Genomic DNA, 17,465 nt, shown 5'->3' on the forward strand with positions numbered 1-17,465 from the left:
GCGAGAGGCGTAGCTGCGTGTTAGGGTCACTTATGCTGACTTGGCACATTTAACAGTGAGCTCTGCTGGGGCTCAGGCAGGCTTGGGGCTGTGCTTACACAATGGTTGGACAGAGCTGAGCCTTAATTACATTAAAGCCATTTAGTGGCTTCCCAGAGTGGGAGGAAGGGAGACACGGAGAAACCTGTCTACCATCAGATTCCAAGATAATTTAGTAATTTGTTATCAAAAGTGTGTTTGTAGCATTAGCATTTTTATGCAATTACTGGCATTATGTCCTTATGGCAGATAGTGTGTGCTCTCCTGTGTCATTATTGATGATCCACATGATCACAAAACTAGGCAGCCACTTCACTAAATATTTAAATAATGTTAAGGTAGAAAGCACAGCTGTTTCCTCTATTTACAGAAGAGAAAAAAAATAAAGTCACAGGGCTTTTTCTATAGTCATGATAAATGACATTTCATGGTGGTTCCCCAGGAACAGAAAGTGAGGCTCCCACTGAGTGGAAGACCAGCTGCATGAAAAAAGAGTCCAAATATTAACCACTGGACAGTGGCTGGGAAGCAGGTGGCAGAGGCTGCGGGCTATTTTTACACTTCATTTGCTGGTGCAGAGAATTAGAATAGTAACTAAGAGCTAATGATCCACATGCAATGTTACATTCTCCTGCATTCTTTTTTAAATAGCCACTGGCAATAAAACAATATTAATGAAGACATACATGCAATAGTGGTGTCAGGCTGGTGATGGAAATCAGTGTGTTGGGCTTTGTCATTTACTGCTGACAGTGTTTGATACAGCAGCATTATGTGAATGTATTATACAACCCATGACTGCATCAAAGAGTTGTGATTACCCTTGATATAGCTTTTTTTTTTTTTTTCTCTTGATGAGGACTTACTAGTAGCTAGGAAAATGGTTTTGCATTGCCTCTGGTGTAACTTGTCCTAATCCTTGAATTTTACAGTCCTTTGAAAGTCAATGCAAGGAAAATAGACTTCAACACATAAAGGGTTTATGGATTACTAAAACCCATATATAAGTAACACAGAAACATAGAGAAAAAAATCCCCAAATTAACCTATTCTATTTGTTCCTTACAGGAAGAGTATAGCATTAGTAAATGAAGCAGTTTAAACAGGCTATTAAATCCATTTGATTCTGGTAATGCATGTGCTGCTGCTACATCTGGGTTGCTTACATCAAGAAGTCACTAGGGATATTTTATTTTGAAGTGCAGCTGGCTTTAAACTGTGTTTGCTAACAGCTGGCAATTTTTTTGCATATCCTGTTGTTTTGTTTTTTAAAAAAATACACTCTTAGTCAAGTACAGGTAACCTAAGCAGTTATGGGCTGGGATATATTTTAAATTCACTTTTATTAACACCATCAGCTATGTTTAGTACTGAGGAAGAAAGAAATTAAAAATAGATCAGTAAAATGTTACAAAATTGCTTCTTAAATCTCTCTCACTTAACTTTGTTACATCTGTGTTGTTATATATGATTTCAAATTTTAGCTTAATTTAGGGAAACCTCTTCATACGGAGTTTTTCTATCCTATTAGAAAAAGAAACGGTATTTTTCAGGAACATACCACATTTCACACATAGCCTGCTATGAATGTGGATTTGAGTGCTCACTGTAATTCCATGCATGCTTTCATGAATATTTGACCAATGAAGATCTGCAACCATAATTAAGACATTTATTACCTAAAAATGGGTTTTGTCTTAGACACAAGTGCACCAAATTATGGTTTTTACTCAGGGGACATTACAAAGGCATATTTATCCTGTTTCTTTCTCCTGTAAACAGTTTGCAGTGAGAGAAATGTGAGAGCAGTAGTCCCAGTATGCCCTGAAGAAATATTTCTTGGGGCCTGAGAGAGAAAACAGTGTAGGGGAAATTAGCTCTTTTGCCCTTGATGTTTCTCAGGATTATGACTTCCACTCCAAAGAAATGCTAATGTGTAGGATTAGGGTATTAAAGTGATATTGCAATAACTATAAAGGTATTGTTAATTAAATATCTCTTGCTGTCAGTGAGTTCTTCAAAAGTTTTATCAGCTGAATTAGCTTTTGATTGGAAAATTCTATAGGCTCAGATTCTTAGCAATGCTATGTGTGAGGAAGTGAGGAACTGTCTGGGTCTGTAGTTATGGGAAGGGCATTTCAGTTCCTATCTGAAAACTACTTTAATCCATTTAGAACATCAGATTTGCTGTTACTTTTTCATTGCTAGAAATAAATTTCATGTGTGTAAGGAAAGTGCATTTTAAAGGTATCTGGATGCAGAAAAGAAAACCAGGAAGAACATGAAAGAACATGAAGACGTTTCCAACAAGAAAATGTCTCCTGGCCAAACGTTGCTCAAGTTTGAGGAGTACTGTCTTGAGCTTATTTTGACTCTGCTTTTACAGAACGATTGAGTCCAATAGAAAGAATCCTACAAAAAGGCATCATGTGGATTTTAATCCTTCATGAATGTAGTATTTCTTAATATAGAAACTGAGCATTGCTACAGAGAGAAAAAATTTCTGGAGGTTTTATTTCTAGCTATTGAGTGACACAGGCAAGAACATTATCACTCTATTGTCTTGTAATTACAATTACTTCAAGTGTGACTGTAAAGAAAAACCTTAAGCTATCATGCTCTCAAGTAAATTAGTTTTCATTCATTGCATATGCTTCCTGCACAAATTTTAATGGTTTTTGTCATCATGAAAGGGAAATTTTGATTCACTCATTACTTCTCACGTGAGAACTACAATCTGTTTGCTTTATTGCCACTGTAGTTTTATCAGACTGTATCATCCATCAGATGTTATTTCTTATATATCAAAGGGTAGTGGTCACAAAAGACAAATTCCAACCAACTTCAGCATTTGTGGGTATCCTGGCAGTCTGCCCCTGTTGAAATAAATCAGATTTTTGTCAGCTAAGGAGAAGAAAGTCCCTTGCTTTACATTCCTTTCCCCCAAAATTTGGTTTCATAGTTGTGTTCATAAGCAGGATGATAAAGGAACATGACCTTTTTTTTCCTGAATAAATCAGACAGGCTAAAAATCTCTGTGCCCTTACAGCATGCATATTACTAAGATTTTATGGAATATGCTCCAGTATTACATATTGGTGACAAATCCATAAGAAAATAAAGCAGTGGGATTTTGAAGGGGAATGTGTGTGGGTTTTGGGGGTGGGGTTTTGTTTGTGTTTCTGTTTGTCTGCTTGGTTTTTAATTCTGATATATTTAACATTACAAACAATGTGTGGTTTGGGAAGCTTGAATGAAAACTCTGTTGTTCCTTTGAGTTTCAGAAATCTCACCAGGGGGATTGCTGAAAGCAATTGCTTGTCATAAAATGCCTTCCCCCTCTGAAGCCAAACCCTGCACACAGAAAACAGGCTTAATGACCAGATAGAAACATTATGTGAAGACCCAGCATAGGTTTTCACTGTGAAGGCCATGCTGAATATTATCACCTGCACTGAGCCTGCTACAAAGCAGATCTGTTCAAGGCAGAATATTCAACACTTCAAAACATACAGTTTCTATATTCTTGATTTAAGTATAAACTAAAAGTTGGTTTGGAAGCAGCTCCTCATTCTGGAGTGTGTCTCTAGTCTCTTTTATGACTCCATCAAGAAAAATCATAATATTAACTGAAAGAATCATCCCTTATGATCTTTTATGTATTATGCCTTACCAAAGCTTTTATGCTTATTTTTTTTTAAACAGTATTCAAGTACAGATATGCTGGAGATTCTTGCAGCAATAAGGATCTTTGTTACACAGAGACAGGATGTGAATCCCTAAGCTAAATATATAAAACCAGTTCACCAGTAAGCAAGTTAATTTTAAGGGAATACCCTTCTGAATTATAAAAGCTGTGCAGAAAAAAAAAAAAAAAAAAAGGTTCCTGAGGTGTTCAACTTCATTTTTACAGGCTCATTTACTATGTCAATTCAAATGCAGGAGAAGCCATTCAGCTGTGCTAGTAACTCTTGCTCTGTATAAGGCTGTATGGTGACAGCCAGAGTCCCAGGAAATTAAGCAGGAGAATAGGAGAGCAATATTAGATGGCATGGCCACGTATGGTCTCATCAATACAGCAATAGGTTTAGTCATGCTTGTTGTCATCAGAGAGTAAACCACCCATTTCAGCATTAAATGGCTGTCACTTTTACTTTGCAAGTTTATCCTATACCATTGCATTGGAAAGGTCTCTGAACAACATTGCAGCATTTGGCTTATTTGTCCAAACTCAGGAGTCCTGTAAAGAGAGTAGGAAAATCTGAACTGAATACACTGAAATTTATTAAGGTAATATTATTTTGTCAAAAACCTATTTATACCTGCTTCCTGAAAATGTCATTGTATGCTGAGTGTGGACAAATTTACCTAAATAACATACCCTTGCATGTGTGTGCACATTAAAGCCTCTATTTCATATTTTAAGAAGTACTCTTTGCATCATAGAAACTAGAGATGGGAGTGATGTGTGAGATCATCTTACCCACTCAACTGCTAATGCAAGTCTATTTCCTGAAGAATATTCTTAAGTATTTCAGCTTGTCTAGTTTTACATGACTGTAACTGTGCTTCAAGTCCATTGGGAGGCTGGGGTACAGCACAGTTATTAATTGTATTTCCCTAAAATTTCTGTTTCCTAAAGGCATTCTGCTATTTCTAGTTACACTATTTTGGACGTACCTACCATTCTGGGAACCATTAAAATCCTGATCAGTTCTTCCTTGTCCTTTGTTTTGCATAATTTTAAATACAGAGTCATCACATTCTCCCTGTCCCTTGGGTTTTCTTGTAGCCAAGAATGACATCATTTTCTTATTTTCTTCAAAACCCAGTTCTTCTGGCATGAAAATAGTTTTTGCTTTGTTCAAAACCATCTCTAAACTGTTTAAAAGTTTGTGAGGTCTACAAAAACAAGACAAAATTTCAAGGCCTTGTAGAGGCTTTATTTCTTTTCTCTTTCACAGTTACAGTTTGCAATGCAGGGATCCTATGACATACTCAGGTTTCTACTTACTGTGATCCTAAGATTCACTGATACCACTATGACATCTAAAATACCATCCAGCCCTCTTGAAGCCTTTATGTGCTATTATGGCTTTCTGGGTATTTCCTATCCATTTCCTAGTTCAGTGTCATATTTTCTGTATTACTATTCTCCCTTTTTTTAGTATTCATTTAAACTTCTCTTTCTATTGACTTATTCGTCAATGTGCTGAACACCATAACCTTTGAAACCAATCATAAGCTTAATTTTCAAGTGGGCTGAAGGGAACAGCAGTCTTCCAGCTCAAATACTGAAGGCTGCTTATATTTCTCTCCCCAGTGATTATCATACCCTTTTGATTTTTGTATTAGGTGTTTATTTAACTCCAGTACTGTTTTATTTCTTCTTGTGACTAAATGGAATTCTAGGCTGCACAAGAGTCCAAGAGATATAATAGGATTCTTCTTTCCAAGAAGGAAATTTTTCTTCAGTGTTGTCTGCTGTTCTTACTTGATTTTTTTGCTCATACTTTTCTCAGAACCACTAAAAGTGGACAAATTTATAAATAATCTAAAGCAATACAAAATTTGGCAAAATCTTCCTGCTGCCCTTACAGCACTGCAAACAGCTAGATGAAGATTCTCTGCAGATTTGTATATGCTCTCAAATGATATGCTGGTTTAATCAAATGCCTGTTTTCTGGTTGCAAGAATAGAACTGCTATCATCTTTTCTTTAGTCTAAGTTTAATTGTTTTATTGCTCATCTTGAATAAAAGGCTCTTGGCTGAAATCTTGAATTTTTCCTTGCTGGAGATGCTGGTACTGTTTATAAGTATTTGACTAAGATATAGTGTGCCTATCTGTGCCTAATGAAGCACTAACCAGACTAAATGATGAATGGCAGTTTAATCAATTCAGTTCATTTGGTAGCCAGCAGAAGCATATGGAACATAAATTTTAACCTCTCTTTTACGAACACCTGATTTATTCTAAAATTTGACCACAACTGTGCTTTCCAAAGTTTTCTTCCACTTTTCTATGCCAACAAGAAGCTTTACTTAATATAGCCATCCTTTGGGTTGTAGAACTAGAAAATGGCGAGGTATATTTAATTTTCTTCTTCAAAAAATTTGACTATCAACCCTCATTGTCCTGGAATGTAAAATCGTTTCATTATTGGGTATTTATCAAAGCCTGAGAGATGAGTAAAGCACGGGTTATTTACTGATGCTTTTAGTTAAGTGGCATCTATGAGTACTCAGCTCCAGTCTTAATGAAAATGTGCAACCTGTTTTCATTGTTGTTTTATTCTAGAATAGCTTCCTCGCCAATATATGCACACATATCCTAAAATTAAATGCTGCTTTCTGAATGCATCATCATGATGCATAAGCATGAAAAGGTATGTAATTACTACATTCCAAATAATTTACTTCTAAAAACAAATTTAAATGAGAGGTTATTGCTGGGATTTTCTGACACAGAAACAAAACTCTCAGTTTTAGGGGGAGGTGGTAGTGTAGTTAGTGTTGAAATTCTTAGTTCATTTTGATGTATGTTTTGGGGATTTGAACATGCTATTACTTTGAGTGAAGAGCATTTTTGTGTGGTTGCTTACACAGATGTGGTTGTAAGGGATATGTGGGTGTTTGCATATGAAAGTTGTAGAAAAATGTATGCAGAAAAATGTAATTGAAGAAGTTGAAGTATATCATCAAATTCTGCATCCTATTGATAGCCAAGAGGGATGTTTTCTCTTAAAATTATTTTTGCTGAGGGAACAAGCAACTCTTGAGATGTTTTCATCCAGAAAAGATACCAGTCCAAGTTTGTAATTTGCTTTCCTTTTGAGATGCAGGAAGTTTACAGGTTATCTGGAATCTGAGATAGAGTCACAGAAGCTTTCCTTAATCTTTGAGAATCCATTCCTTGTGCTGTAGTTAGTATGCCTCAGATATTTTTACAGTCTGATTTCCCAGTACTTTTGCCACTGGCTTAACTCAGTGGGATGAGGGGGACTCATGTGAAGTACGTTTTGTGGGAAACCAAGGACAGGAGCTGCAAAGGAGGTGGCTGTCACAGTGGGGAGAGGAGGGAGCCCATGGCTTCTCAACTCATTGCAGGACCTCTGAGCCAGAGCTTCTGGGGAATGCGGTCAGCAGCTATGGGCTTTGGGCTTCTTTCATTTATGCTGGAAGAGGGGAGAAGAAAGTCCAAGCAAGTACATTCCCAAAGTTACCAGCCTTTGGGCAGTAGCTTAGTTCAGTGACTGTGAGCAGCCACGTGCCCTTTTCCTTTTTACTCACCTTCTCCCAGATTCTCCTCCTATGCTAAGCCCTGCCAGTGTGCTTCCATGTCATCATTCTGTCCCCGTTCAGCTTCTCCCAAGGGTGCTCGCTCACTGTCATTCCCACATCCCCAGAGTTTATTTGGGTGCATGACGATTCTGCTTGGGAAGCACTAACACAGAAATCAGCAGCTGTGCCTTTACTGGTCTCAACACCTACCAACCTTATTCCTGCTACCTCTACCTACACTTGTCTTCAAACACCTGAGAAGTGTTCTTTTGTATACACTGATTTTAGCAAATGCACATGCCTGTCCTTCCACCTGGCATCAATTAAGAAAAAAAAAATTTAAGTGCTGGTAAAGGATACAAAAGCATTGTTGTTGGCTTTTTGGTCTGCAAGAAATCTAACATTGCCTTTATTTTTTTCCTTCTGTAGGGGAGTGGGTTGTATCTTTGTAGAAATGATTCAAGGGGTCGCTGCTTTTCCAGGAATGAAAGACATTCAAGATCAACTTGAAAGAATATTTCTGGTGAGTTCTTTATTGCTGAAGTAAGACAACAAAGGATCAATGGATAAATGTTCACATATTTCTTTGTGTTAGGAATTAAAGTACTGATAGAGCCAAGGATCAGAAGCCCAGTCCACAAGCTAGACAGAGTTTACTTGATATATTTTGTGTAAAAAGTTCCGTTTCTAATTCTTTTCACTTAGTATTTTTTTAAAAACAGAGACATTTATGCAATTGTGGAAAAGCTTTCCAAATGTAAGGCAGTGGAAATCCAGCCAGTTTGTCATCCTCACTTTGCAGAGGACAACTCTGGATGGACTTATTAATATTCTACTGATATTGTAGTGTTAATGCCAAGTATTTTTTTATTATACAGATATATAAAGGAAAAGTAAGTTAGAAAGTCAGGTGAGAAACAGAATAGGAAATCTGAAATCATGCTTATACTCAGGTTCAACAGGGGTCCTTGACTACTGCTTCTGCAGCCTGGTTAGGGCCTTCATGTGGGTTGCTCATCAAAGGCACTGATGACACATCTACATTGGGAGTGAAAGAAAAGGTAATTTGTCTCAAACATAATCATAATTTATATATTCTTCTACTCAGGATTGTGGGTTTTGGGTTTTGTTTGCTTGGGATTTTATTTGCATTTGCTCTTTCTTCCATTGTGCTCAGGGTTTGGCAGTTCCCTTACAAAAGGTTCAGGAACAACTTTTCTTGTCTCCAAATAAAGGTTTATATCTACTCTGATGCCTCCTGGGAGCTGTGCTGTTGTGGAGTGGGTTTGTTCAGGGAAGTGGTTTTGCTCACCCAGATGAGCCAGAGTTGGCCCTGCTACTGTTGGGTGGTCATCAGGGAAAGTATCGAAGGAGCAGTGTCTTACCTTAACCTGTCAATCTCTTGATTGCTTCTGACTACAAATTTAGAAGGGAAACATGAGCATACCCTTGCTTTCAAAGGTTATTTTGTAAGAAGTCACATATTTCAAATGCAGAGTATTTATTTGGTATTCTTTTTTGGTCCATGGGGAGAGAAAGAAAGTCTTTCATAATATGTTTAAAAAATTTACATTCTTCACTTTACTCAGACTTGCTTGTGCTGTATCTCTTTTGTTGGGACATCAGGGAATTTAGCAAATGCTTTTAGGAATGACTCATAAAAAAATATCTCTCTAAAACAAGGCCTTACTTGATTGTGTTATAAATATAACTAATTTTCTGTAAAATATTTTGTTATTCTGCCCTTTTGGCTAATACCCTGAAAATTCTGTGCTATGAAAGAATAGTTGTTCTGCAGCATAGACTGGGAGCAGCAGTTCTGAGTAGTTCCTGTGATATGTCTCATTGCTTTGTTTGTTTGCCAGCTTGTGTATTTTAAGCTAGCAACTTCTGAGCCAGTTTCCGGCTTTTGCTTTTTGAACTTATTATGCTTTTCATTTATTAATTTGAAATTTTCTCCTTATTTATAGAACATGAAATTTTGAAAGAATAAATTTCTCTTTGGGACTTCATCTCATTTATTGCAGTAAAATCTTACTGACTGTTTTTGCTGTAAAAATTAAGGGCACTTGTAACAGCAGAAATCAGATGTTTCCTTTAGCAGGGCCTTTTTTTGCAATTTATCATATGAAATTGTGACATACAGTGCAAAAAGTGATAGTGATAGATATATCATATAAATCTGGTTTTGTATGCCTTTTGTAAACCTTTTGAATACTTCTATTTTTTTCTCTATCCTCACAACTATTTGTGTGTTAAAATGTCAAGATAAATGCAACCTAGTATGAGTTTTGAGGCCTGCCAATTTTTTAAAATTTTGTTTTAAAACTGCAGTTGCAAATACTGAGAACAGTGTTGAAAAAACAAGGGATAATTTATTGATAATCTTTCTTTAATTTGGTCTTTTGCAAACCATCAAATACATAGATAAAATTTGGTCTGGGTAGTTTTATGGTCCATTGCAAATCAGAGTTAATTTTAAATCCCAATTAATTAGGCTTTCTAGGAAGTGTCTAGTTACCATTAGCTAAATAGTTTCAGTGGGTGCCTTCCTAATGTACTCTAAGCATCATTAAGGCTTTAAGTTATCTATTTTAAAGTTATAAACCGAAGGATTATTCTTGTTTGGTTTTGTATTTGAACAGAGGGATTAAATTCAGTAATTCTCCAGTGAATCATATATAATATGATAGTTAATAGCACTGAAGTACAAAATTAATCAGGTTGTTTTACCAGATAACTAATATGATTTACTCCCACACAGTGAGCACTTACACTGCTGTGAAAGAAACAGATCAACCAATGAAAGACTTTTCCAGAAAGAGTTCCTACCCTTCATGTTTTCAATATCCACCAGTGAAGGTTTTCTTATAACAGAGGGTTGTCTTCTGAAAATGCTGCAAGGTGCAGTCCACCTTCATGCTAATTCAGTAATCCTTTTGTTCACACCTTGTACACAACTTGCAACAAAAAGGAATATTAATCTGTGTAATATCTGTTGCTGTTGTTACTAGTCATAGCTACATGTCCTTAGTGTGTAAGGAGCCAGGTTGCAGCTTTTGGGGAATTGGTTACATTGTAGTAGGAAAGTGGAAAAATCTTAAGAAATAGTAAAGAAAAGTGAATAAAATTTAACATGAATAACAATTTAAAAATATTAAATGGCTGTTTGATTTCCTATTGTTTACTCCCCATTATTATGTAAATGAAATTAAAACACATTTTATGTACATTGTTTCAGTGATTATCAAGCTGAAGTCAGAGACATTCTCTAAATGTTTTTGTGTATCTCTACTGCTTGCTTTCTTCACATATCTACATAGCAAAAATAGATGCAACACACAAACGCATATGTTTCTTCCTCATTATGAATGATGTTTATTTATGTTTCATAACAGCTTAATTAAGTGATTGTTTATAGTAGATTAAGAACAGTGGTTGATCTTTCAGTTTTGTTTAAGAACTTTTCTCTTTAAGCTTGTCTCTCCTGACTTCTATTGATTCAATTTGTGGGTGTTTAAATGGTAATATACACTGATTCGCTATTTCTATTACAGCAGCTGTTTTTAATAAGCATACTCAGGTTCTATTACAACCACAGGCCTCAATATAATAGCTAGGGTTTATACAAATGATCTGTTCTCAGAATCAGACCAGCACTTACAGATGTTGATGAATAAGCAGCTGCAAGTTGTTATTGTCACACTTCGAATCTGATAACATGAATTCTTTTTTCTGCCTAAACTTAAAAGTGTTGATAAGTTCTTTTAAAAAAACTGTGCTTACCAAATGAAATGGGAATCACACATATAAGTAGGTTGATTTTTCTAAGAGGTTTAACAGTGAATTAAGTGCCTTAATGCAGAGGTGTTTTGGTTTATTCAGTATACTATTACATCTTTGCTCCTGCATTTTCCTGCATATTGAAACTGGGGTTACTTTCTGGATAGAAATGCATCATAGAAAATAAAAGAGAAAAGTGTAGTATCATAGAATTTAATCTTAAAATCATTCGGGTTGAGTCCAACCTTTGAGTGAATACCATCTTGTCAACTAAACGATAGCACTAAATGCCATGTCCAGTCACTTCCTGAACCCTTCCAGAGGTGGTAACTCCATCACCTCCCTGGATAGCCAGTTGCAGTGCTTGACAACCACTTCAGTGAAGAAATTCTTCCTGATGTCCAGCCTGAACCTCCCTGGGTGCAGCTTGAGGCCATTTCCTCTTGCTCTGTTGCTGGTTTTTGTAATTACAGCCTGTAAGAGCTAACAAGTCTCTTGCCTCAAAGTATTAAACTAATGATGTGTCATCATCATTTCCAGCAAACGTTTTGCTTTGCCATTCTCTGTGACAAGCAGCTTGGGGTTTTGTTGCAAGGTGCTAAGTCTGATGGACTGAAGACATGAAGTGGTAATCTTAGCATTCCTATTTAGTCTTATAATACATGCACAAGACAGGATGAAACTTTGATCAAGTGCACAGTAAAACCATGAGAATAGGAAAAATATGTGAAGCAATCTGTTGAATCAAAATAAAACTGCACAAAATTGGGAAATATCATTTGACTTCTGATAAGGAGTAGCTAAGATCTTTATCAATAGTTTATTCCTGTTGATCATTTGTTAGCATACATATCTCTGTATGCAAACTTTGAGGTTTTCAGATCAAGGAGAACGTGCCATTGTAAATATAAAATTTAATTATGTCTAGAAGTTCAAGCTGCACCAAATGCCTTCAAGATAGCCCTGTACCATGGAAAATTGACAGCTCCTTGGATCTGGTGATGATCAATATGAATTAGTTGAGTGTTAAAGCCGATTACACTGAGCAGCCTGCAGTATACTTGTGCATGCCACACTGGAGATAGCACCTTGTTTATAGCTCTGATTTTTATATAAGCATGTGCTTTTATACTTGCTGTTCTTAACAGATTCAAAACAGATCAGAGTTGAATTTCTTGTGTTAGCTAAATTTTTCTTCTGCAGAGATGTTTTTTTTAAGTGGGAAGGTACTTCTCTTTTCTGTTTTACGTGAGCTTTCTGAGAGCCACAATTTATCAAAGTGAATTTTCCTCCCAGGCTGTGAAGCCTTCCCGATAAGGGAATAATCTGTGCATTGCCTGAACTTTAGCCTTGGTGCCAACTACACTGCAAATTAGATTTCACTGCAGGAATAATGTACAAAGAGTTTCTTGGTACTTTGTAGCTCTCTTCACAGGCAGGACAATGGCATTTAAATGCTGGTTTGTCTGTAAATGGGCATTCTCTCTGCAAACGTGGTTGTGGGAAGCATGTCCACCACAGAGCATCACACTGCAGGTGGTGTGTCACAGCAGGAGTGGGAAATTGCAGCTAGAAGCTTCTGTCTTTCCTGACACACATATCAAACAAGCTGAGGACTCTTCTCTGATATTGGATGCTATTGCTCTGTTGGATACCATAATACACAGTACTAAAAAGTAATTAAAAGAGAGCAACATGCATTTGTTGAGCCCAGCAGCCTGATCTGTCAAAGGGCAACACCAGAAACACCAACTTTCTGCATGGAGCTGTGCAGCAAAGACTCATGAGAGTTTGCCATTTCAGATAGCTGTGAAAAATGACATCTTAATTTCAGTGGGAATGGAAGTGTTGCTTCTGTTATTGAAGTTTTAAAAGGCTAGCAATATTATTTTATATAGGTATATATATGCGCACATACTTTTATATATGACTACAGGCATGAAGTGTCTTGTCATGCAGGCTAGTACTGTTTCCTCCATGACTGATGTTAACAGGTGTTTGTGAAGCTGCAGAGCTTTCTCCATGTGGTTCTGTATCTGAAGGTTTACTTCCTGTCACTGACATCCTCTGAAGCCTGAAATAATACCTTTTCAGCGCTTTTAGGGACCCAAAGAAAATGTGCTTTCTGGTACATTGTATTAATAGCATCTTTTGGGAAGCTAGCAATGCTGAACCCAAGGGAGGAGTACTTTAAACCATTGGATTTTGAAGTTAATCTGTGTGATCAGGTACTTAGTCAAATTTATTGGTCTTTTTTTCCTGTTTCATTAATTAAAATATGTTTTTCTTTCACTCGGTAAATACTTTGGCTCTGAAACACAGGTTGTTCATCTCTGATGGAATAGATGTAATTGTGAGGCTGAACATGAGCTGAAATTTTATTTTGTGTAGGCATGGTGTTTATGCTGCCATCTATTCTTCTGGTTGGATGAATCTGTTGTAATATGAATAGCTCTTGCTTAGAGGGCAAAGTTTGTGTTTTCATCCCATATCTTTATTTTTGCTTCCCACCAATGACTTCATGAGGAAAATGAGGGGAGTTTTTGAAACTAATTTAGTAGAAACATGACTGCTGAGTTCTGTCTTCTATTATACAATATGTAACTAGAATGAGAATAGGGCAATCCTTCTAATATATCTACCTCTCCTCTGCTTTATAACAACAACATGCAAAATATTTCACTTCTTTTCAGCACCACTGGAAATTAATTACATAAATATCAGGCTTCCCTACCTGTGGGTCTTCTCTTTGAAGTTGTTAGCACCTATTCAGTACTTTACTGTAGTTGCCTGCAAGTTTTGCACTGATACCACTTTTACAAGGGTTCTCTCTGGGCCTTATGTCTTATGCCAAACTTCAAATGAAAGTAATTCTAAACTAGGCAAGTTAGAGAGAAATTAACCTTTAAAATGAACTTAAAAAAACAAAGTAAATCTTCTATGTGTTCATGCTTTGTAAAGGATCCTGGTAATTTTTTAAATTTCTTTTTATGGAGTTTCAGCTCAATTTTTGCTCTCTGACTGCACTATATTGTTTTGTGCATGAGACTAATCACTGCATGAGTAAACTTTACCCCATATAACTGGGCACAAGGTAAATTATGCTAATTTGCATTTACTTTTTATGAAGAGCTCCCATCCTCACCGTGTCTGAGTGCCTGTAGTCTGTGCTGTTCTTTGCCTTATGCCCATTGGTATTAAACCCATATGGTACTGGGCAAACAAACTCAGCCTAGGATTGAAAAACAGCAAACTTGTAAAAATGTAGGACAATTTCTAGAGGAGTATTGCCTATGTGTGTTAGGAAAGGAGGCTTTAAAAAATATGCATCTCACACTCTGTTAATGTTTCTTTTAGAAATTGGGACACTCAACTTCCCGTTCATCCATGTTTAAAGTCATAAAAATACCCACCAGTGTATTATGGACACTTGCCAGGGGGACTACCAGCTGGTAGCAGGAGGGAAGAGATGGAGAGGAAATAGTAAATTAATGTGTAACCCCATCTTTATGTTTTGAGGGTTGGCTGGATTTCAGGCCATCCAGTCACACAACCTCATGCACATAGGTGTCATCTGCCTGCAAAATGTTCCTGTCCAGCCTCCTAATTCTGAGCAAAACCCTGAGCGTGGCTGGGCTGGCATTGCAAGAGTGTGGCTTATTATCAGCTTGGTAGTGCAAAACATGAGGAGTAATTGGCTATCAGAAAAAGAAAACAAATTAAGACATGGTTCAGTGGAAAACAATGGCTTTGTGGTTTTCTTTGGAATCACAATGTTTACTTTCTGCCATATTTCAGTTGCTGAATGAGAAATGGGCTATAATTATAAGGAAGCATTGTTTCTTTTCCAGACTTGCCTCTAGCCTTTGAGAGGGTGTTTACAGGCAATACATTGAAAAAAATATATGCTGAGCCTCAGCTTGTGCAAATCAGTACCTGGTGTAAATCAGTGCGCTGATTCACATCTTTGCAGGCACCTTCCTTCTTGGCCCCTTACACCATAGAAATATACTTCTTTGCCATGCAAAATCCCTCTCTGTGCAGGTTGTGTCCACATGTGTTATGGAGCTATAATTGCAAACATTTTTGCATGCAGGTGACACTGAACAGAAAAGCAGTTGCAAGCAATTTGTGCATATTACCAATGGAGCTGAAGCCAATTCTGAGCAGAAGTGTTGATCTGCTATTCAAAAACTTTTTCTACAAGATAATATTGTACTATAAAAAACCACAGGTACATTAAACAACTTACTCTGGTATGCTGGCTTTATTTGCTAGGGAAGATAATAAATGATCAGGTATCAAATAGTCGCATTGCTTTCTCTTTCATAAGTAAAGAAACAATGTTCATTGCACTTGAATCTTTTCCCTTTCTTCTTTTACTTATGTCTGAATTGCACATTGCTTGCCAAAAGTGAGTTTTCTGAATAGCATCTCGATGGCCAAAATTGTTGTTTATGATCTGTAGCAAAAGTCGAAACATCCTTAAGGTTGAAAATGTCTAAAAATCAATGTTAGGCTGTTTTAGATGATGACTTTGGAGATGGGTTATGAGAATTATAAGATTGATATGTCTTTCCTGTCTGCACGTTTTTTAAAAGACTTCAAAAATAATAGCTGATTTCTTCTGCCCTCCTAAGAACTGATAAAAGTAAATGGCTCTTTAAATGGCTCTTTCTGTCATGGTGTCTGGGGGAAACTTCCCCTTCAGCCCATGCTTGAGGTGCCATTTGCAGTAAGCCTAATGTGAATAAAGGTAGACTTTAATATCTATTTCAGTGTTTCCCTAAGCAGTGTCCTAGACGAGGTATTAGTTTAGCAAGGTGCTGAGCACTTGCCATAAGATTGTCTTCAACTATCATTTACACAAGCTGCTGATCCTCATTGTCTTTCTATAAGCTAAATGTAATTTTCTATAAGCTAAATTTTGATATAAGCTTAGTGATTTCAAGAGTCTTCAAGTGTTCAAGGGGCAAACATTAATACACCTTGAGAAGGACAGCTGCTTTTCTAGTTCATTAAATGGCTATGGTTGAATAACTTAGCCATAAAATTTTCATATGTTGAAAATTTTGTATAACCTCAGTTAAGTTTTAATTATACATATAACAATGCTGTCTCTCACAATTTCTGTGTGCCCACTATTTGTGTGGTGCCATTTCTTATGAGACTTGCATGGAGAAAAGAAAATCCTGCTGACAAAATCAGTATTGATAAGTAGGAAAAGGGAAAAAAAAGGGCTATAGAAATGAAATGTATTCTGGCACATAAGAAAATGTAAAAAAAAAAAGCCTCGTAAGATATTGAGAGTAGGAGAATTACCTGACTAGGATCTTAATGCAGTAGGTATTCTTAAGTGTCTGAATGTTAAACAAACAGAAAAGGTTCTGAGGTATGCAGTATTATGTTTTATTCTTGTGCTTTGGTTCTTCCTTCCCCAGTCTTCTGAGCCCTCCATTTAAAGTGACTTGGAGGCTAAAGCAGAACAGGATTCTCCAGCTGTCAGTTGCAGGAAGAAAAATGTCCTGTGTTAGATGTTTGTCTTTGGAGTGTGCATGTATATCACTGTGTAGCAATATTTCTGGCAGCTGAGGTCTGTTTCCAAGTACATAACAGAAAGCTAATAATATATTTTGTGAGACCATAGTGAGAATTCTTCACAGTGCTTTTTCAGGGAAGAATAGGACCCAAATAGCTGTGGTACAAACTCTCAAACCTGTCAGTGATGGAGCAGAACGGCATAAGCTAAATTCTTAACAGAGAATGTAGTATGGTGCAGTAGGTATGGTCTCACATAAATATGATAACCCTGATGAGGACAAATCAAAGAAAATTTTTAGCATCTACTAAAAACACTGGAAGATTACAGCTAGATTTCTGTATCTTTTGATAGGTGAGAAATCAGTTGACTTTGTAAGCTTTCAACTGGATTAAACTTTATTACATCATAAAGAAAGATGTATTATTTTAGAATAATGCCTGCTTACTTCCATTCACAAGCATTTTAAAATATTCTAAATTTACGTCTCTTTTTCAAAACTGTGTTATTTGAATTATAACTCATTTTCATCTTAGAACATATTATATTTGCATTTTTAATCTGTGTATCCTGAATGTGATTGTTTTACAATAGCTGGTAATTGTACTTTTCTTATAAGAGAAACAAAAGTACATAAATTTTGTATCACTGAACTGGCCCTTCATGAAAACCAGAGGGAAAGCAGCCAAGGATTTTATCAATCTTTTAAGTATCCTTCATGTGCAATCTTGGTGTGGATCCATAAAACATAATGTCTAATTACTTACAAAGAGACCTTAATAATTCGGATTTTGGAGATCCTGTGCATTTTGGTATAATCTG

At 36.5% G+C, this 17,465-nt stretch overlaps 1 protein-coding gene across 5 annotated transcripts in view; it reads left to right on the forward strand.

Annotated features, from left to right (window-relative positions):
- The window catches only part of CDK14 (cyclin dependent kinase 14), a 320,052-nt gene that overhangs the window by 187,771 nt on the left and 114,816 nt on the right, over positions 1-17,465 (forward strand). For 4 of the 5 annotated variants that reach the window (XM_017729275.1, XM_017729276.1, XM_017729278.1 and 1 more), the window contains 2 exons: positions 7,751-7,844; positions 8,275-8,382. In XM_017729275.1, coding sequence (XP_017584764.1) covers positions 7,751-7,844; positions 8,275-8,382 — 202 coding nt within the window. The remainder of the gene's footprint in view (positions 1-7,750; positions 7,845-8,274; positions 8,383-17,465) is intronic. The other variant, XM_008629897.2, reaches the window with a different exon arrangement.

This window comes from Corvus brachyrhynchos, unplaced genomic scaffold (genome assembly GCF_000691975.1).
Source record: "Corvus brachyrhynchos isolate BGI_N302 unplaced genomic scaffold, ASM69197v1 scaffold142, whole genome shotgun sequence".
In the NCBI taxonomy this organism is placed as follows: domain Eukaryota; kingdom Metazoa; phylum Chordata; class Aves; order Passeriformes; family Corvidae; genus Corvus; species Corvus brachyrhynchos.